This window comes from Mastomys coucha, unplaced genomic scaffold (genome assembly GCF_008632895.1).
Source record: "Mastomys coucha isolate ucsf_1 unplaced genomic scaffold, UCSF_Mcou_1 pScaffold1, whole genome shotgun sequence".
In the NCBI taxonomy this organism is placed as follows: Eukaryota; Metazoa; Chordata; class Mammalia; order Rodentia; family Muridae; genus Mastomys; species Mastomys coucha.
The window spans coordinates 49,514,990-49,537,254 of record NW_022196891.1 but is presented as its reverse complement, the minus strand read 5'-3'; the positions used below and the strand labels follow the sequence as shown (position 1 = coordinate 49,537,254).

Here is a 22,265-nt window from a genome sequence, read left to right as displayed (position 1 = left end):
GACCCAGAAATATAATCATAATCACAACCAGGAACTTCTGGTCTAGTGCTGTGTTGGGGCCACTGACAACTGCATTCTCAGGAGTTTGGCGAGCCATTTGAGATGTTGGTATATTAAAATGTGTAAAAGCAAAAGTCATTTTTGGACAACTCTTTATAATGTAGTTTAAACGAGCCTTGAACTCTTGTTTTCTGTTTCTGTTCTGATTGAGACAAATTTCATGTAGCCTATGCTCTGATTTCCTTAAGCAGCTGAGAATGACCATGAGTTACTGACCCCCTTCCTCTACTTCTCAAATTCTGGGATTGATAAATATACACTATTGTGCTCACTGGCCTTAAATCAATCTCTCTCTCTCTCTCTCTCTCTCTCTCTCTCTCTCTCTCTCTGTGTGTGTGTGTGTGTGTGTGTATTGTGTATTAGTTTCCTTGAGACTGAAACATTCTGTCTTGCAGGGAAGCTTCTTAAGTTGGAAGGTAAACAACTTAAACTATCTTCAGGAAGTCCCTGAAACTGATCAGATTCACTAGGTACTTCCTCCACACCAGAGTAAGCAATAATTCTGCTAAGAGTCATTCTCAGACTAGCTAGCTGCAGAGAATTCTCTCAGAAGACAAGGCAAGCTGCAAAGAGGATTTTGAGACTAAACCAGCTGCCTGGGAGAAGCAGAACCTCACCCCCTACCTCCAAGCTGCCTGGAAGAGGTGGTTTAGATAAACTGAATCACTTGGTAGGGACACTCTCTAACCTGATGAGCTGCTTGCAGGCTGTGCAGAGTGTTACAGGTTCCCAACTTTGGTGAATTGTCACCCATGCTGGGGTGAGCTTTGGTGACACAGCTGTCTTTGAGTCACCTCTATTCCTGTAACTAAGCCCTCTTCTAAATTCCTGTAAGAAATCCTGGTAAAACTTATGGTTCACCAAGTTGGACTTTGGCAGTATTTGTACATTGGTCTGTCATGTGCTCCGTATCTCATGTGTGTACATATATGTGTAGCATATCCCCAGGAAAAGTCTTGTCATGCAACACATGCATGGTAAGTATGTGGATCATATATATACAGGTGTTTGAGGAAAGCGTACACACCCATGAACACATGGATGGCAGGAGGACATTAAATATTGAAGGGACTCTGGCCAGCTCAAGTATGGAAGGCATAGCTCTGGCAGGCCTTGCCTCCCTCACCTCCCCTCTGCCTTGATAAAAACACTTAGATTACATTCCTAAAGCCAGCCACCAAGGTCTAGTCCCTTATTTGGTCATTTCTTTCTCCTGAGGATAACTGCCAAGGTCCAGGTATCAAAGTACTGAAGTCCAACAATCAAAATCTCCCTTTGGCTCACCTATTTTACATGCCCAATTAAAATTAAACACCTCATCTTAATACAGTTTTCCATTTTACCTCTATAAACTTTTATAGGTCACGTCTGTCTCCTCTCTAGCCAGAGGCAGTCCTTTGTCCTCCAGGACAAATACCCCTCCTCCCTCTCCCTTGTTCCCTTCTTCTCCCTCATCCTCTGTTTCTGGTCTTTGTCTCTTTTCCCTTGTCCTCTGACCCTTGGAGGCGAATAAATCTCACTTGTGCTGAGAACTTCGTCTTGGAGGTTCTGAGCCAATACTTTCCTTAACAGGTATTAGGCTCCATCATTCTTCTCCTTATTCTTTTAAGACAGGTTATCTCAATAACCCTGGAATTGGGCTGGCAATCAGCATTCTGCAGTGATCCTACTGACTCCAGTCCCAATAGCACTGGGGTCATAGGCACACATGAGACCATGCCTGGCTTCTTTTTACATGGGCAGGTCCTGTGTACATACAGGAAACATGAAGTCACTTCCCCAGCCCTATATTCTGGACCACTCATCCTCCTGCCTCAGTACTGGGTCACCATGCCTATATTACTATGCATTTTAAATAACCATCTCAAGTGGCTATATTGTAGCTCTTTGTATGAAAGCTTCTAGCACTAAACGCTTTAGAATGTTTTGTTGATATAATGCCTCCTGGATTGTGGTCTTTGGTGTGGACTTACCTCCTTTCTTGAAAGTGCTTGCTTTAGTGACACATATAAGTCTAAAGAGGAGATGAGAAAGTAGGCTACTGCTCACACGGTCCTGCCCTCTTAACACAGCCTCCATTGGTTAATCAAAAGACTTGCCTGAGGTGTGATTCCGCACCAGAAGTTAGAGTACAGACCCCGGGATTCCAGCATGGGTGCCACGATGGTTTTGTTTTCTACAATCATTAGGTTCAAGGTCTGTGAATTAGTCAGGAAGTTGTCGACATCTATGAACTAGGAAAAGAGAAGGACAAGGTTAGGGTTCAATAACAGCACAGCTAAAAGATCACAAACTCTGGGGCTGGTTCTTATCTTTTCCCTCCTGAACAGCCATTACAGCTGGGAAGTTTTCAATCAGTCAGACCTATTTAGTCTAACTTCCCGTGTTCAGCTCTAAACTATGAACCAGTACTGCCACAGTGGATACATAGAAAATCAACAGGACACTGGTAAAAAAAAAAATCAACAAGTTACACACTGGTAAGTGATTTAAATTCAAGATGTCAATGGTTTCCTCAGACTCATGCAAACACATACCCAGTGCCCAATCTCAGTATCCATCAGGAGACCTATTTAGGTTTTCGACAGTAGTGCTAAAATGGCTATAGCAGATCCTTGGTGCTATTGCAATGTCACAAATAGGAATTTTGTTTAAATGCCATTTTATCAATTTATGCTTGCCAAGTATCATGCTTCTTAGCAGAGAATCAGATTCTATCACAGAGAAATATTTGCTTCAATAAGGTTCAAATAATAGATTTTGTATTTTATGTGATTATAATTTACAAATAATCAGAAACATCATTAGTCAATTTGCTTATGAAAAAATTTATAGTTTAGAATTTGTAGATTTTACTAACATTTTACTAGTTGCATATAACTCTAAATACTATTGTGCAATTTTAAACTTTCTGTGAAGTTACATGTGTTGACAATGTTTCTAAAACATTATCAAGCTGACTTTTTCTGAGTGGTCAGGGGACCAGGGAATGGTATCCGCTTCCTACAGGAATCAGAGGCTGTGTAATCAGATGCCCATATGTGGAATATGACAATATTGGCCTCATTTCTTCTGTTATGTTGTTCAACAAACCCATGGAGAAAAGGCTTTTGGGATAAGAGCTAGTGGCCCCTTTCTCCTTAGGCAGGCAGCATCCTTTCCAACTGAGAGGTTCATAGAGGATGAGGGTGCATGGACTCCTAGTTACCAAGCCCTTCATTTGTTTGAAGCACTCTGTAAACTCTCAGGACTGAACTGGAATCTCCTCAGGGAGAGAAATTCTATGTGAGAACCAGGTGGTGTCCAGGAAGACAGAAAGGAGATTCCATTTCCCAGATCACAACAGATAAAAAGAAAGATTGCCAAATGTGCTCATTTGATCTAATTTTATATAATCCTTTTTTTTATGTCTTTAAAATTCTTACAAAAGCCATTAAGACATTTATTCTTGCTTCACCTACTAAAATACTTCCGAGCTCCTTATGCCTGTGATATGAAACACACCTCACCATCCAGAAGCCTCACCATCCACACAACTCAATGCAGAAGCATTCCAAAGGGCATCTGAGATGAAGCCAGGGATTACACTATTTAATCACAAGAGTTTTCCCTTGAACCTTTCCTGGGAAAAGTGAGGCCTAACCAAAATCTTGTTTTGACTGTTCCTTGGGTACCACGTCTTGGTTGCAGATACATTTTTGAAAACAGTTGTCAAAGAATAAAGCATCTGTTTTTACCAGGATGTAGTCTGACCATTTTTCCCTCGCAGTTCGAAGGGCTGCCTGTCGCAGCTTCATGATGTGAGCAAACCGGGAGCTTGGCCAGTGCTTTGGTCCAATTTCATCAGGGTAAGACCTGAAAGAAGAATTTACACTCACTGAGCAACTGCATGGATGGAGCCTGGCCCTCAGTGTTTGTATGCAATGACTTCTCCACCACTCCAGGGACCAGGTACAAGAGACCAGGGAGCATCATCTCTATGTAAAAGATAAGCAAACTGGAACAATGAGAGATTAAGAAATTTGTTTCCCACCGAACATAACAGTCTTTACATAAAATGTATCAGTGGGTTTTCCTTCTCTTCCTCTTTGTCCTCCTCTTCTTCCTTCTTTGAGATGAGGGAGGTCTCACTGTGTTGCTGAGGCTGATCTTGAATTCCTAGATTTAAGTATCCTCCTGCCCCAGCCTTCTAATTATAAAGTATATAATAGCCACTGTGCCTGGCTTTCTTTAAGCAAGCTCTAATAAGTGCCTTATGGAGTAATCTTACTATTTTATATGTTTCAGAGATGACAACACTGATGAAGAATGGTTAATGTTACACAGTAAGTGGTGCCACCAGAATTTATATCCAGGCAGTTACTCCCCAAAGCTTATATTCTTCGATACTTAATGTATCTTATCAAATAAATGTGAAAGTAAAGGGAAAGGTGTGAGTGTCTTACAAAAATCAAAGGTTTAGATTACTTGTTAAAATCTCAGTAAATGATTCAATAAAGTTTAATACATTGACCTGTCTTGTGAAATGATGGGGCAGACACATAATGTTCTAGAGATTTCTGTTGACATTCATGAGACAGATAGACTCGCAAATGGCCAAAAAAGGCAAATGATTCAGTGCATGTTCTAGATCCTTCTGAAAGCTCTCAGCTGAGGTGGATATAAATGCCACTCCAGCTGGCTGCCACTTCACAGTCTTAGAGGTACGTGGGCAGTATGTTTGCCTTAACACATAAAATGTCACAAAACACTGAGGCTGTAACTATACAAATAAAATACATACAACCCAGGAATTCTCTGGAATGTCTTCCTCAATTACTGTTTCAGTGGAAATTACTGAAATTCCTGTTTTTCTGACTATATTGCCAAAAATTAATGCCTTATGAAATATTTTTCACACTGACCTTGGCATATAATATATGAAGTAAAAATCTGGCTACAGAAAACATATCTGGGAAGCCAAGTAGGGCCACAAAGTCTTCCTTATAACATTTTTAAGAGTAGGCTAAATTTCATCCAAGAAATACCCAAGGGCTGTTTACAATCTTTTATAGTGTTGAAACTTAATTGATAAATTTGCTTAATATTTAACATAGACTAGGATTTTAGATAGTATATATACATATGTATTCAACTATTATGTGTGTTTATATATGTGTATATGGCAGAGTCTAGAAGAATATATTTGTTCTGCAATGACATTTGCTGATATTGTTACTCTAGACATTTGGCTTTTAATAAATGGCTTTTCGGGGCTGGTGAGATGGCTCAGTGGGGAAGAGCACCGACTGCTCTTCGGAAGGTCATGAGTTCAGGTCCCAGCACCCACATGGTGGCTCACAACCATCTGTGATGAGATCTGACGCCCTCTTCTGGTATGTCTGAAGACAGCTACAGTGTACTCACATATAATAAATAAATAAATCTTTAAAAAAATAAAAAAGAATGTCAGTCATTAATTTAAAAAAAAAAAATAAATGGCTTTTCTTGTGCAGAAATGTAGGCTTCTTATTCATTCAACTTCTATAAATCCTGAAACTGGAATCCTAGTTGCCTTGGGAACAAAATACATTTATTTTTTATTTTATTCACTTATTTGTTCATCCAGCAAGTTTTGATTTGGTGCCTTCTGAAAATACAGAGATGGGGGAAATAAAAAGTGTTTGTATATTGTACCCCTTGCCAAAAGCTCACGGTTAATTTCAAAAAGCTTGAATAAATTACAGTTAATTAAGGCTAGCTCAGTGTATTATGTCAAAAGGATGGCATAGAAAATAAGCAATCTAAGTAAAAAGTTCTTTGCATGTGAATAAAATTCCCCCTTTCTCTAGTATCTGTGATTTAGGATGATAGCTGGTTACAATGAAGAAAAACGATTCTGGGATGTGCCATAGACTTGGACATTGGAAACAAACTTGACTTTCTGGATAAAGTATATTTTGTTTAGGAAAGAGCGGGAAACATGAGAATCTTGTATGTATGTCTCAGGGCTTTGGACTTTGTTCTGTATGTACATGAGATCTATTTCAATCTTTGTAATATAAAGCAATGAAGTTTGTATCTTAGGAAGACTTCTCTGGTGGCATGACACTGTGATTGTTGATCTTGATGACCAACTTGATTGGCTTGAGAGACACCAAGTGGATTAATAAACTGCAGGTGTGTCTGTGTATGCCGTTCCAGAGATGATTGGCATGGGGAACCACCAGTGACAGGGAAGACCCACCACAAATGTGGGTGGTACTGTAACAGATGGGGGCCTAGACCAAAAGTAGAAAGAGGAGAAGATCAAACAGCACAAGCAGGCTCGCTGACTCAGTAGGTGCTGACTCAGTAGGTGCTGACTCCTTTCACCAAGCCTTTAGCTCCTTCAATCTTCCAACGGAGCCGCAAATAAATAAACACCTCCAGGTGTTCCCAGGCCTTCAGCGGGGGCCGTAGGTTCACTTTTCTTGTCCTAAGGGCTTCCAGCTTCGTGGATTGAGAAGCTCCTGGTTTCTCTGGCTGTCTAGCATGCAGACAGACAGACAGACAATGGATTATCTGTTCTCCAGTCCATAAACCGGTCTAAAAAAATCACAGATATTCTCTGTATATACTATTATGTATTTTCTATTAGTGCTTGTTCTCGAGAGAATCAAGGCTAATATAAACATGGGGGCTGATTTGGAGTTGGAAATGACTAAGAAATGTGAAGAGTGAAATAGCCCTTATGTTCATCACTAGAATATTGACTAAATAATCGCAGTATATGACAGGTACTACGCAGTTCAAAGTGAGTTAGTGTCTTCAATGATTGCTTTGCGATAACATTCAAGACATAACTTAAAAGTAAGGTATGTGCAGATTTATAAACTTTCACCATGATTTCATAAAAATAAGCCAGTTCATCCTAAAAAAGCAATAAATAGAATCAATATTTAGAATATATGCTGCCATTATAATTTATGTGCTGTTGAGAACAGCCTGGCTGGCAGCCCAGGAGCACAGGGGAACAGAGAACTGTGCAACGGTGAGCTGTGCGAGGCTATTGATAGAAGAAAAGGCTGCATTTGCAACTCAGGTGCAGAAAGGATAGCAATGAGAATCCACATGCACCCCCCCTCGAGATCGGAAGCTCAGACAGCTGGACAAGGAGCAAAGGAGGAAGAGTTTCCCTATCTCTCTGTGTTACTCACTCTGGCTCATCCATAGGCCTCCACTCCACATAGTGATACAGACGCTGTACACTTTTCAGCCACTCCCTGAGTATTTCCGTTGTATTGTCCACATTGTGATCAGTGGCTGCCCTGTGTGAGAAAAAAACAAACAAACAAAAAAAAAGCACAATATAATTCAGTCACATCAACCAAAAAAAAAATTAATTAAATAAAATTAACTAAAAGGAGAAATTCCAGTGGGGAGAAGTATATATAAATGAATTCTCTCATGGACCACACTAGACAGGACATCTGAAGTGAGAGCTTTGGCTTCTTATCATTTTCATGTCATTAGCATACAAACCAAGGCTCAGCCAACTGTTGAATCCACACATCGTTCTACCAATAAACACATGGAAATGCTAAACCCCAATGAGCACAAAATGAATTAATCTGGAGAAACTAAGATTACTATCTAAGATAAAATCTCTACTCTCTAATAATTACAAAATTAGAGTGTTTTTCCTTTCTTTTTTTTTCTTCCAACATAATGTTTTTGTTAATTACTTAGGAATTCCATACATTATTTTCACTTCAAATCAAATTTCAAATCACAACCAAATATGTAGTCAGGTCTGCTTTAGTCATTTATCTGAAGAAGAAATAACAATGATATTTTCAAATATAAACCCCAGAAATCTAAGGTAGCTTGACCTATTTGGAATTAGCTTTTCCATCACGTATACAAAGTAGAGCATTTGAAAAATCCTTCAAATAACATATGCAAATGTATGTCTTTTCTATTTAGAAAGTAGAACTAACATAAATACACTTAAAGAGGGGTTTATAGGGCCTGGAGAGATGGCTTAGCTCTTAACTGGACTTGTTGCACAATCATGATGACCAGAGTTCAAATCCCAGTACCCATATAATGAAGCCAAGCATCCCACAAGCACCCATAACTCTGACTCCAAAAGATCTGAGACCTTCTTCTGGCCTCCATGCACACACAAGTACATACAAACATGTGGTCATATATGCAGACAAACACACATATGAATGGATTTTATTTATTTATTTATTTATTTATTTATTTATTTATTGTTTTTTTGAGACAGGGTTTGGCTGTCTTGGAACTCACTCTGTAGACCAGACTGGCCTCGAACTCAGGAATCCACCTGCCTCTGCCTCCCAAGTGCTGGGATTAAAGGCGTGCACCACCACTGCCTGGCTATATTTATTTATTTATTTATTTGGTTATAAATGGATTTTTAAAAAGGGAGCTTAAGTAGCTTCTAAAACCAAAACTATCTTCAAGTTATATCACAAAATAAGACCTAGTTTTGTATGGTAGATGAGATTTGCAACTTGATAGAGATTGATTTGCAACTTGAGATTGTACAAGTTCAGCATTAAATAAAACTAAAAGAGGAAAGAAAGGATCCCTGCTCCTCGCTGTTCCAGAGACAGCTGCATCTTCTTGTCAGTGCCAGCCTAGTCCCGTAGACAAGATGGTGAAGGTTGGTGTGAATGGATTTGGCCATATTGGGTGCCTGGTTACCAGGGCTGCCTTCTGCTCTACACTTGGCAAAGTGGAGATTGTTGCCATCAACAACCCCTTAAACTACATGGTCTACATGTTCCAGTATGACTCCACCTATGGTAAATTCAACGGCACAGTCAAGGCTGAGAATGGGAAGCTTGTCATCAACAGGAAGCCTGTCATCATCTTCCAGGAGTGAGATCCCGCTAACATCAAATGGGGGGATGCTGGTGCTGAGTATGTTGTGGAGTCTACTGGCATCTTCACCACCATGGAGAAGGCCGGAGCCTACTTGAAGGGTGGGGCCAAAAGGGTCATCATCTCCTCCCCTTCTGCGAATGCCCCCATGTTTGTGATGGGTGTGAACCATGAGAAATATGACAAATGACTCAAGATTGTCAGCAATGCATCCTGCACCAACTGCTTAGCTCCCCTGGCCAAGGACATCCATGACAACTTTGGCATTGTGGAAGGGCTCAAAACCATGGTTCATTCCATCACTGCCACTCAGAAGACTGTGGATGGCCCTTCCGGAAAGTGTGATGGCCATGGGGCTGCCCAGAACATCATCCCTGTATCCACTGGTGCTGTCAAGGCTGTGGACAAGGTCATCCCAGAGCTGAACGGGAAGCTCACTGGCAAGGCCTTCCATGTTCCTACCCCAAATGTATCTGTTGTGGATCTGACGTGCTGCCTGGAGAAACCTGCCAAGTATGATGACATCAAGAAGGTGGTAAAGCAGGCATCTGAGGGCCCACTGAAGGGCATCCTGGGCTACACTGAGGACCAGGTTGTCTCCTGAGACTTCAACAGCAACTCCCACTCTTCCACCTTTGATGCTGGGGCTGGCATTGCTCTCAATGACAACTTTATAAAGCTCATTTCCTGGTATGACAATGAATACGGCTACAGCAACAGGATAGTGGACCTCATGGCCTACACGGCCTCCAAGGAGTAAGAAACCCTGGACACCCACCCCAGCAAGGACACTCACCCCAGCAAGGACACTGAGAGCAAGAGAGAGGCCCTCAGTTGCTGAGGAGTCCCTGTCCCAACTCGGCCCCCAACACTGAGCATCTCCCTCATAATTTACATCCCAGACCCCCATAATGGTAGGAGGGGCCTAGGGAGCCCTCCCTACTCTCTTGAATACCATCAATAAAGTTTGCTGCACCCCCCCACCCACCCAAAAAAAAGAGGAAAGAAAGAAGGAATTGGAAGGGAGAGGGAAGGAAGACTGAAAAGTGAGGACTGGGAAAAAAGAGTCATGGGCAGACAGACATGTCTGACATCCTTAAAAGGTGGCAAATGTCTCAAACTTATTAGCAATTCAGCTGCCCCTCCATGAGGGAGAGAGGCTGAGCCTGTCAGCAGCTGGCCCCTGGGGAGCACAGCCTTGACAGGAGCAGAGGAAGAGACTTGAACCAAAGCAATTTGCCGCATATGGCAATGCTAAGCTTGGTCCATAATGGATTTCTTGTTATATTCACTGGGGAGTTTTGTTCCAAGAGTAATAGAAAAAAAATCTTTAAGGCAAAGAATGTCCAGGAATGTTCAAGAATGAAAAAAGTTGCTAAATAAAAACACAGAGAATAGGGAATACATTTCTGTAAAATATTAACTAGCTGGAGGATGTGTGACTTTAAGTCATAGGTATGGAGAGTGGAGGCTTATAATCAGTATTTAAAAAAACTATTGTTTGAAATAGATAATTCAAAAAACATTTAGTTTAAGACTAGCTTTATTGATTTATTTTATGCAAGTCTTATGAAATTCTGGTTGAGTATTAACAAGGTTTTCCAGAAATTTCTTATAATTTTATAGTGTGAGAAAAGGACTATCAAAATTTTACTTTTTTGCAAAACAAAGTAAATATACTAAAAATTGTAAAAATTAACCACCTTGGTACAGAAATTCTGTTAAGTCTGCAAAATCTAACCATGCTTCTCAATGTGAATTTTAGAATATTTTCTGACTTCTCTCTTGATAAAACACTGATACTGAAACTGGAATAAGTATTACAATTCCAGGGTATTTCTTCAGTTATGGTTAACTTAAAAGCTAACAAAGGCAAGCTAGTATAATTCAAGGTCAGAGAAATTAAGGATAACTCCAATAAAACCAAATCAATTTAGAAAAGGCAAAATTATGGAGTTAAGCCAGTGGTCCTCAACCTTCCTGATGCTGCGACCTTTTAATACAGTCCTTCACGTTGTGGTCCTTCACTGTAGCTGTCATAGCAGCTACAGTCATAGCAGCTACCATAAAATGATTTTCATTGCTACTTTAATTTTGCTACTGTTATGAATCAGGATGTAACTATCTGGTATGCAGGCTATCTGACATGTGACCCCCAAAGGGGTCATGACCCACACGCTGAGAACAGATACAAACAGACATACACTCTAACTTCTGAATAAACAGCACCGATGTATGTTATAAACCTCATTGATTTTCTGGGTCTAACTGTGTCATGGAATTTGTGTTAGTGGTGAGTAAAGGCATAAAAACATATTTGACGGTGAAGCAGCACAGCCTCATGGCAGATATTCTAACTGATCAAAAGTTTATTGAAATACATAGACTCTGGGTCTGGTTACTCTTGGTGTGTGATGTTTTCTAGTTGCAAGTTTTTTTTCTCTTGATTATGAAGTTCATCAAAATAGATACTAGAATTAAAGGCATCCTTATTAAAAACATCATTCGAAAGGTAAGAGCGTCAGGGAGCAGCTGTGGAGTACTTTCTTTTCACGAGGACCCGAAGGCACAGCCACCCACAGTGCCCCTGGGCGTTGTGCTGTCTGGAGAGGGAAAGGTGCAGTGTGACATGGAGTAGTGTGGGATGCATGCCAGGAGTGTCTGAGGACAAAGTCCGGGTTACAGGAGGCAGCAAACAACCAAGGAGGTAGGAAGCAGTTCCAAGGGAAGCATGGAACTGCTTGTGTTTGTGCCAGGAACTGAGGCATGGCAGCTACAGTCATATCCACCAGGCCACGGGGCCGCAGCTACAGTCACATCCACTGGGTCACGGGGCCGCAGCTACAGTCATATCCACCAGGCCACGGCACCGCAGCTACAGTCATATCCACCGGGCCACGGGGCCACAGGCTACAGTCATATCCACCGGGCCACGGGGCCACAGGCTACAGTCATATCCTCCGGTCCACGGGGCCGCAGCTACAGTCATATCCACCAGGCCACAGGGCCGCAGCTAGTCATATCCACCGGGCCACAGAGCCACAGGCTACCACTGCCCTGAGGAACAGGTAGCCACAAAGAGTGCTAGGACCATCAAGCCACTCTCTCACAAAATGAAGCATGTATTGAGTCCTTCCTGGACCAGAATTAGCATAACATTCTTAACTAGAATTCCATTATTTTTAATTGTCTTTTAAGTAATGTGGAATAATTTACTCATTTTTCTTGGTGGTTGTTTCTTTGTCACACAGGATTATATTCTCTTTGTCCTCTTTGCATATGGAAGCATTTCCCAGTCCCCTTTAAAAATATTGTTATTAAAGGAAATAAAGGTTTCTAGTCTGCAGATGAAACAATGCCCGCATCTGCCTAAATAGCCACTGCTGTTCTGGGAAGGTAGTTGCACGGACTCTGCAGAGATACCCATGTGTAACTAAAAATAGAAGCACAGAGTTAAAGCAGGCCCACAGTTCCTTCCCAGTGGGCAGGATTCCCTTTGTTCTTGCATGTCGCAGGAAGGACAACTTCCTGCCTGCAGCTGAGGGGGAAGCTCTTCCTCTGACCTTTGATGTTCTGGGCCCATCTCACTAACAGTGGTCCCTGGGGAAGAGTGCTGCTGGACCAGCCTAGCCCATGAGGAAGCCTTTCATCTCCCACCAAGACCTCCCTAGTCCCTTGGAAACAGCCAGATACACAGAAACCCAAGCAGACAGATCTGACTACAGCTTTTCTGTACCCATACAAATAAGTGTTTCTGTGTATTCATGATAATGAAATTATGTGGGCTCAGTGATATTGGGACAGGCTGAGGCAGGAGAGAGGTACCCAAGGCTCAGGTGCAGGTTTCCTGGAGAAAACATGAGGCTTGCGTTAATGGTTCTATTTTCATAGTCTTGCAGAATAATGTACCAGTGAGGGGCATGTTCCACCACAAGATTCCTTAAGAATATAAAGACATTCAATTGAAAGCACAGCACATGTGTGAATCCCCTCAGGAGAAGCTGAGACTCTCTGGTTCTTCGCCTAACTTGTGACCTCCATCAAATCCAAATGGAAAGTGAGAATTCCTTAGAGTCCTTTATCCTTCTGTCAGAAAGACCAGGAAAGGAACCCAGAAGGGAATTGGGGCATACCTCAGACACTGAAGAAAACCAGTGATGTGGGTTGGGATGTGGCTCAATGGTAGAGTACTTCCTTAGCATCTACAGGGCTCTGGATTTAATCTGCAGCACCAAGAAAATAAATTTGTGCCAAGCAAACAACAACACAAACCCACCATGATGCAACAGACAGCTGGACACCTAGACAGGTGTTCCACAAATAACCTATAGCCACTGAATCAGACACTGTCCACAAAAACATAGACATAGTGCTACGGTCCAAATGTTCCTCTGGAATTCAGTCAGACGGTGGGACTTAGGGCCAATGTGATCAAGAGGGCAGGCAAGCCTTAGAAGGAAGGCAAGCCTTACGGGCTCCTCCTGCTATCTGAGGGTGCAGAAACAAACTACCATCTATGAGGCAGAGGTAGAGCCCTTATCAGGCACCAGCTCTACCGGCAACTTGATCTTGTACTTCCCAGGCTCCAAAAACAAGTCCTTTGCTTACAAATGATGTAATCTAAGATATATTGTTACAGTAGCTCGAATTAAGATCCATGTGCTTGCTGGAACAGCAGGTTCTTGATCATTTATCTTTGTCCCACAATCTCTCTGAATTACACTAGGGTGAAAGGGGAGCTCAGACCTTTCTGAGTTTTAACACTGAAAAAATATGCTTGAGCTTTACTAATTTTTTTTTAAGTTCAGAGTTTTAGTTTTGAAGACCACTGTCTTATGTCTCTATTGTTAGAGTAAATACCATAGCTAAGAGCAACTTGGGGAGGAAAGGTTTTATCTCAGCTTGACACTCAGAGGACACCTCGTCACTGTGAACTTGCAGGCAACTGAAGAGACCATGGAGGAACATGGCTTACTGACTTACTTCTGACTTGCTCAGCCCCTTTCTTTTTCTTTTTCTTTCTGTCTTTTTTTTTTTTTTTTTTTGGTTTTTCGAGACAGGGTTTCTCTGTGTAGCCCTGGCTGTCCTGGAACTCGCTCTGTAGACCAGGCTGGCCTTGAACTCAGAAATCCTCCTGCCTCTGCCTCCCAAGTGCTGGGACTAAAGGCGTGCGCCACCACCACCTGGCTTTTTCGTGTATTTTTTTTTTTTCTTTTTGGTTTTTCAAGACAGGGTTTCTCTCTGTAGCCCCGGCTGTCCTGGTACTCACTCTGTAGACCAAGCTGGCCTCGAACTCGGAAAGCTACCTGCCTCTGCCTCCTAAGTGCTAGGATTAAAGGAGCCGAACGATGCCCAGCCACTTTCTTAAATAACTCAGGACCACTGTCCAGGAGTGACAGCTCCCTCCACAGGTTGAGCCCTCTCACATAAATCATTAATCAAGAAAATGCCCTACAGGAAATTTAATGGAGGTATTTTCTCAACCATGATTCCTCTTTCTTGACAACTCTAGCTTGCATGGAACTCTAGCCAGGATTGTCTGGTGGGGACAAGGGTTTCTCTTTGCCTCTAGGGAACACTTAGATCCTGCGACACTGAGGGGTATCCCTCTCTCATTTTAGGGGAGCTATGACCTTGGATGGATGGTTCAGAACTCATGGTTAGTCTCCCTCTGTCCATTAGTACCTTTTTGAGTATTTTTCAGTGTTAAAATATCTTAATTTTGTAAAACGTTCTGCCTATAGCATTTAAAATATAATTTTATAAAGAAATAATTATAAGAATAAGCGAATGAACACCATGATTCACATATAACTTATGATTTAAAGAAAATAAAAAGGAGAGAGAAAGCTATACAGGACCAAAATCTTCATGCACTATTAAATTATATAGCTACCGATCTGAACTCTAAGTATAAACTCAATTGTTTGTTGTAATACTCAGAGAAACCATGAAGAGAACAACCAAAAGCCATACACTGAAATAAATGAACAAGGTACAAAATATTACTATAGACATAGCCAATACAAAGGAATGGCATCCTGGAGCCCCAAGGAATTAAAAAAGAAAACAGAAAAATAGCATCATCATAGAAAATGAAAAGGAAGTAGATAGGACTCCCTCCTTCCATACAGAGATGACAGGGCTGTCAGATACAGGTGCGACACTCAAATGGCTCCAGGGGACACACAGGCCACATCTAAAGCTTCCCATGTATCCAGTCCTTCTCACCTCTAGTTTTGAAAGTCAGGTATCAAAAAAAAAAAAAAAAAGGTCAAAAGCCAACACACTGGAACTGTGGCTAATAGCATATGAAGGATGTGTCACCTGAGGAAGGCCTTGGTCTGATGAGCACATTGCCACTGGTTCATGGTAAGAGAGACCATGGTCCACTGAAGAAGCCTGTCTGTAGGCTGCCAGGGCTTCGGGATAACAGGAGTGGGGCCAGGACTCAGATTTACTTGGTGATATCTAAAAGCAGCAAAGCTAAGCCTGCCATGGCTCCTTACTCCAGAAAGTCAGTTTTTATTCCTAAATCTTGGCTCTTAAACGATAACCAGCTTGAAGTAATTAGAACCGGCTCATTTACTTTAACCACATGTCCTTCGGAGGCTGTTAGGGCTACACTCACATTGGTAAGCCGGGGGCCGCTGGAGCCCTATTGAAACTAGACTGGATTTCTCAGCTATTGAGGGCATACACTCTCGATCACTTCCATATGCACTGGGTCCTGGGGAATGTTCTTGGCTTCTCTGGCACCTCGGAATGTCTAGGTCTTCAGCATATGGAGTAACAGGACTCCAGCTGATGTCAGAAAAACGCCATCTCCAAATAGCAGTCATTCAGAGAACAGTGGTGGAATGAAGATTGCTAGTCAGGGCCTGGACAATTCTCACCATGAGCAGTAATTGGCAAAAATGTGTATTTTCCAACTTGAGATTTTAAACATTGAAGAACCCACTTCAGTGGCTGTTTTCATTCAATAAAGGCTCATTGGTGAAGATAAAGAAACAAAAACAAAAACATCACACCTAAAAAATAAAATCCCACTTTTGGAAATAATTAATGAAATGAATATTCAGTTAAGGTAGTTCATAAAGCACCCCATCTTTATTTTGATCCCAGGAAGCTCCTCCTCCGCAGCAGACCTACCAAAAGGAGGCATAAAAAGTACACAAGTTGCCCCTACTGCAAAGTATGCCCATTGGTTCTTGCTTCCTGGTCACCCAGTAGGGTTTCAAATATTTAGAACCCATCTTATGGGTGAAAACTAGATATAGATTACACACACAGACACACAGACACACAGACACACAGACACACAGACACACACACACACACACACACACACACACACACACACACACACACACACGCGCGTGATTAAGGATACAAATACAGACTAGGGAACTGGGGAGTTCTCTCAACCAAACCCTTTTCCTAGGTTCTAATGAACCAGGAAATGGGATAAATTCATTTCTCATGAAACTCTCCTCGTGAACAAAATAAATTTCTGTGCTCTAAACAGTCTCTCAGCGCACCCCTTCATTCCAGAAACAATGACCAGACACAGCATCAGAGCCCAGGTTAGACATGCAACTCACATGGGAGTAGCCAAACAATGTCTGATTTGCCATCAGGCCCACTGTAGGAGATAGAGGCCAATGGACCTGATGCTGCTTGGGTGACCAAAACCCTGAGAACAGGTAGCCCAGAAACCTAAGGTAAAACCAAATAGTACCATGCTACTGAAGGAACATAGCAATGAGACCGTTCCTAGTGACATTCTGCTCTATTCATAGATCAGTGCCCTCCTCAGCCATCGTCAGAGATTCTTCCTCTTGGCAGCAGACGGGACCAAATAGAGTCCCACAGCCCAGCATTATCCAGAGAGTGAGAAACCTTGGAACAGTAAGCATAATGTCTCCAACAATTTTTTTTTTTCAGGGCTTAGGGAACCCTGTGAAAGGGAAGGCAGAGTCAAAGCCAGAGGGGATGGAGGACACCAGGAAGCAATCTCCAGTTGATAGCCACCTAAAAACAAAAATTTAGTTTTCTCCAAGGAGGTCTCATTGGGGAAACAGATCGTTCTTAAGGGTAGGCTGCATGCCCAGCACTAGAGGCCAACACAAAACAAACTCAATGTCGTCTTTGGAGGTTCCTTATCTCATAATGTCATGTCAGGGATTTTTCCTTTTTTTCTTTTTTTTCTTTTTTATTGTACCCTACAGGTCCTTAGTGTGTATATTATGGCTTTCAGTTTTGTGTTTTTATGGGATTCCCAAGTGTGCAAATAAAGGAATTTCTGTATCTATAGCTGGTTCTTGTGCCTCTTCTTAGGCTCTTTTCATTCTATGTTTCCCTCTTCCTTCTATTGGTTTTGTTTTATATTATATTATATTTCATTATTATTTCTTAGATGCCTGTTTGTCTTCTAATGAAAGACTGGAATGAGGTAGATCCAGATGGTGAGGGTTGGGGCGGGGCGGAGAGGGGGGGGAAGAGAGAGGAACAGAAAGGAGTCAAGGAAAGGGAAAACAATCCAAATATATTGTATTTAAAAAATCTATTTTTATTAAAAGGAAAAAATGCAACCAGTTAATTAATTTCAGTCCTAAATATAGTATTTTGCTCCTAGTATTTTACTCCTATAAAATTTCCTGCTGGCCATTTGTGAACTTATAACCCCAATATTATTACAATAAAACAGAGATGAGCTGAATGAAGTGTCAAGAGGGTCTTTCTGGACGCTTTGGCGAGTTGATCATTCTCTATATGTTGAGAACCAAACTTTGATGTCATGCCTTGCGCCAGCCCTAAGATTAACTAAGTTATGTGTTCATTTCCTCCACCTTAGGCTTTTCTTTCAGGCCTTCTGAGTCCCAGCTCAACTTGCAACTACACTGTCCCACCACCAAGTAGATGCACCCGAGACACCTGTCAGATCGGAAGGCACCCTGTACCATGTGAAGGATATCCGTCTACACAACCAATACGGTCTCTTCAGGAGGAGAGAATAGAAATTTCCCAATAGGAAACAAGAGAACTGGGCAGACTCATCTGTCTGCTTCAAGCTCTGCTTGGGCTAATCCGTCACAGTTTCCTTTGGAGTCAAAACCCGACAAGTCTGTGAAAATATCAAGTGCATTTATCTGAGACAGGGCCAATCTGTTCTGCATTTGTCTAAGTACCTCCTCTCCCTGTTTTTACAATCCTTTGTTCCTCATTTATTCTTTTCCCCACCCATTTCACCCACTCTTCATTTCCTTTTTTTTTTTTTCTGACCATCACTACTAAGTCCTTTCCAGTGTACAAGTACTCTGAAGACAGTTAATGATGACATTTTCCCCTTTGAAGAAAGACTGCACGGTTGTCTCTGGGAGTCTGATACCATGTCCTCCTACATTAGCCATCTCTGCCTGGCTTAGATGTCTGTATCTCTCATTAACCCTCCACTGCTGCATTTGCTCATATATTATGGCCCACTGGTTTGATTTCTTTGTTATCAGACCCACCCCTGATGATAAGGATTATCCGGTCCTTACCAGGGTCTGAAGGATAAAGTAACTACCGAGTGTAGACTTGATGATTGAGTGAATGAAAAATCTCAAGGGAGCATATCCCACACAAAGCCTTTAAAAGTTGGGCACAAATAGGAATGAGTAGGGGACTGTTAATGAGAGGCACCCGCAGGCTACATCTGATTGTTGCCATGAGAGACTATGTTCAGAAACACTAGACTTTTCAAATGTTTAAAAGAAGCCAAGTATGCAGGTTTTAGAGATAAAAGTCTGGAGGTTTTTTCTTCCCTTTTTCCCTTCTTTCTTTCTTTCTTTCTTTCTTTCTTTCTTTCTTTCTTTCTTTCTTTCTTTCTTTCTCTCTCTCTCTCTTTTTTTTTTTTAACCTTTGAGAGCTCTCAGGCTGAAATGCCATGAAAATATTCCAGCTTGGCAGGGCCTCTCAGGAAATCAGGAACCCAACACAAAGAGGACATTATTTCAGCTCTTAGTAGCCAAGGCCCATCCATCTCCTGCTCAGGGCACATAGTTTAGTAATTAAATATTTCAAATATGCCTAGGAGGATAGAAAAGCCATCACTTCTCCGTTTATAGCAACATAGAAAGCATCTTCAATGCCGGCCGGAAGTCCCACACAGGGGGAGTGTACTTGTTCGCTTCTGCCACTGTTATGAAACACTCTGATGAAAAGCAGCTTAGGGGAGAAATGCTTGTTGGTTACAAATCCAGGTCATGGTCTGTCACTGAGGGAAGTCTGGGCAGGAGCTCAAGCAGGAACCGAAGCAGAAACATGAAGAGCACTGCTTGCCTGCTCACTCTCAGAGTCATGTTTAGCTAGCCTTTCTTCCAGGTCTATCCACTCAGGGAATGCACTGTGCCCAGAGACTGGGCCTTGCTACACCAACTAACAATCAATATACACCCCCAACACACACACACAGACACAAAGACACACACAAACACACATATAGACACATACATGCACGCACGCATGCGCGAGCGTCAGACATGCCAACAGGCCAATCTAAGGCAATTTCTCAATGGAGGCTTTCCCATCAAGTTGTGTCAAAATTAACCATTAAAGCTAACGAGGACATAGAGCAAGCAACTCTGCAAAGCAGAATTATTGGAGGAATTAATGAAGAGAGGTGTTAGTATGGATTTGATCAAAGCATGTATAAAATTCTCAAACAAAATGGAGCAAGTACCACGGAGAAAGTATATGCCCCCAGCAACATGCCCTTGCTTGTTAGCAACTGAGACATAACAACTGCTTCACTACTTTTAAGTAGCAGCTCTATCTGGATGTATTTAGATATCTAACATTTACCTTTTGAAGTACATGGTTCAGTGATTTTAAATACATTAATAAAGTTGCACAACCATCACCATGGTCTCATCCAAACTGCTTTCTTCACCCCAGAAGGAAACCCCAAGTCTGTGAGCCCTCCCTCTTTCCCAGTCCCCTGTGACCACAACTGCACTTTTGATCTCTATGTATTTGTCAGCCCAGGATAGTTCGTACAGACTGAATTGTACAACAGCGGTCTTTTGTGTGTCTTCTTTCATTTTGTGTGTCCCCAAAGTTGCTCTATGCTATAACACATACCAGCACTTCATTTTCTTCTACAGCCAAATAAAATTCCATTGCACCAGCATATCACATTCTCTTTAGCTAGTGGACTTTTGAATGGTTTTGTTTTCCAGTAGTTAGAGATAATGCTGCTATGAACATCATGCACAAGCCTTTTATATGAATCTGTTTTCATTTTCCTTGAGTATTATTGCACCAAATTTTCATGGGAAAAATATTTTTCTACTGCTGCTTATGGAAAACCTACTGCATTTCAGACATAAAGCTGCATGTTTTATATGTACAACTATATACACTTGAAAGATATTCTATACTGACATTATTTTATGCTAGTCTTTGCAGTAATGCTATACAGATATTATTATTTCCATCTTACATGTGATATATATATACATATATATATATATATATATATATATGCATGTATGTACAGGGACACTTACACATGTAGGTGCATGACTTCTTTACCTTGTATCCTTATATTTTGAGACAAGTTCTTTCATTGTTTCAGCTGGGTTGAGTGGCCAACAAACTACCAGCACCTAACTGTCCCTGACCCTCAGGGCTAGCATTATAGGCATTCATGGTCATTCTTTGTTTTTAAGTAAGTGGTGGGAATCTGAACTCAGGTCCTGTGTTTATGGCACAATCACTTTACCGACTGAGATATCTCCTCAGCTCCTGTTGTCCTATCTTACAGATGAGACCCTTGAGGTTGAGGACTCTCTCCCAAAGCTCGTTCTCTTTTTACTTCTAATCAACCCTTGATACATATTTTCTTAACTTTTAAAATGCCCAGTTGTCTATTTTGAGGCATAGGACACTCCTTGTACTTCACAGTATGTTGACTTCATGGCATGAGCAGATGCAAGAATTCAGAATCTCTCCTTTTTTGTTTGTTTGTTTTTTTGTTTTTTGAGACAGGGTTTATCTGTGTAGCCCTGGCTATCCTGGAACTCAGTCTGTAGACCAGGCTGGCCTCGAACTCAGAAATCTGCCTGCCTCTGCTGGGATTAAAGGCATGTGCCACCATTGCCCGGCAGAATTCAGAATCTCAAGGCAGCTGTAAGTATGCAGGGAGTGTCAGGTCTTTGTGAAGGAGCTGAGTGAAGGAGCTGGAACAGGATGTGATGATTAAACCCTGAAGGGATGGATGCCAGCACTGCTTAATGGCAAGGCTGGGCAAACATTACTGTTGTAAACAGTGAGCCCTGGCAGGGCAATGTCATGGCAAAACATGGAACATGTGAAACATGAGGTCATGGTGAGCCAGAGCCAGGTGACCACAGAGAAAGCCACAACCTATAGCCGGGGCTTGGCTTCAGTGCCATGTGCTGCTTTAGATAAAATGTTCACAGTGTAAGGGTTAGCTGGTTCCTGTGATGAAGAACCAGAAGGAGTCTGTACAGAGAGATCAGCTTTGACTCTTTCTTCTTTGGAAACAATTGCACTTAAAAGTAAGGCCGGGCAGTGGTGGCACATGCCTTTAATCCCAGCACTTGGGAGGCAGAGGCAGGTAGATTTCTGAGTTCAAGGCCAGCCTGGTGTACAGAGTGAGTTCCAGGACAGCCAGGATTACACAGAGAAACCCTGTCTCGGAAAAAAAAAGTGATAGTAAGTGTTCTGGTTTCCCAGCAAATTGGGCTACTTGACTATTTAACAAATCATATTGTAATGGAAACAAACAAACAAACAAACAAACAAAAACCTGTGGAGATTGGGGATATGATTGGGGATATGATCTGTTTATATCTTGTTTCTTCCATCTGTAAAATAGGCTAACAATACGTGATATATATAAGTAGTTTGGGGGTTATTATAAAACATCTTTGAAAATTGGCTCTTTTCTGATGACGATTTCCACCATATGTGCATGCTAGTACACATGTGGATATACACACATACATACTCATGCATGTAGGAAATAGGTACCTTGTTAAATCAGTTTTAAGGTACATGTAACAATATTCAACATAAGCAGTTCCAGTGAAGAATTCAGAGTTGTTATAATTTACTCTTGATAGACAGGCCATGGCCCTAAGAGAGAATACTGGTATTATGACAGGCTATAGGCCCTAAGAGAGAATACTGGTATTATTTGCTAGATGGATGAAATATTAAACTTACTCCCAATGACTGATCAGCATATCTACAGATCCAATGACTGATCAGCATATCTACAGATCCAATGACTGATCAATATATCTACAGAT

General features: G+C 41.6%; 1 protein-coding gene and 1 pseudogene across 2 annotated transcripts in view; one reads left to right on the top strand and one right to left on the bottom strand.

Annotated features, from left to right (window-relative positions):
- The window catches only part of Colgalt2 (collagen beta(1-O)galactosyltransferase 2), a 121,020-nt gene that overhangs the window by 37,268 nt on the left and 61,487 nt on the right, over positions 1 to 22,265 (bottom strand). For both annotated transcript variants that reach the window (XM_031384729.1, XM_031384736.1), the window contains exons 2-4: positions 7,239 to 7,349; positions 3,798 to 3,915; positions 2,160 to 2,294 (exon numbers count right to left, since the gene is read on the bottom strand). In XM_031384729.1, coding sequence (XP_031240589.1) covers positions 2,160 to 2,294; positions 3,798 to 3,915; positions 7,239 to 7,349 — 364 coding nt within the window. The remainder of the gene's footprint in view (positions 1 to 2,159; positions 2,295 to 3,797; positions 3,916 to 7,238; positions 7,350 to 22,265) is intronic.
- LOC116101078 lies at positions 8,705 to 9,700 on the top strand (annotated as a pseudogene).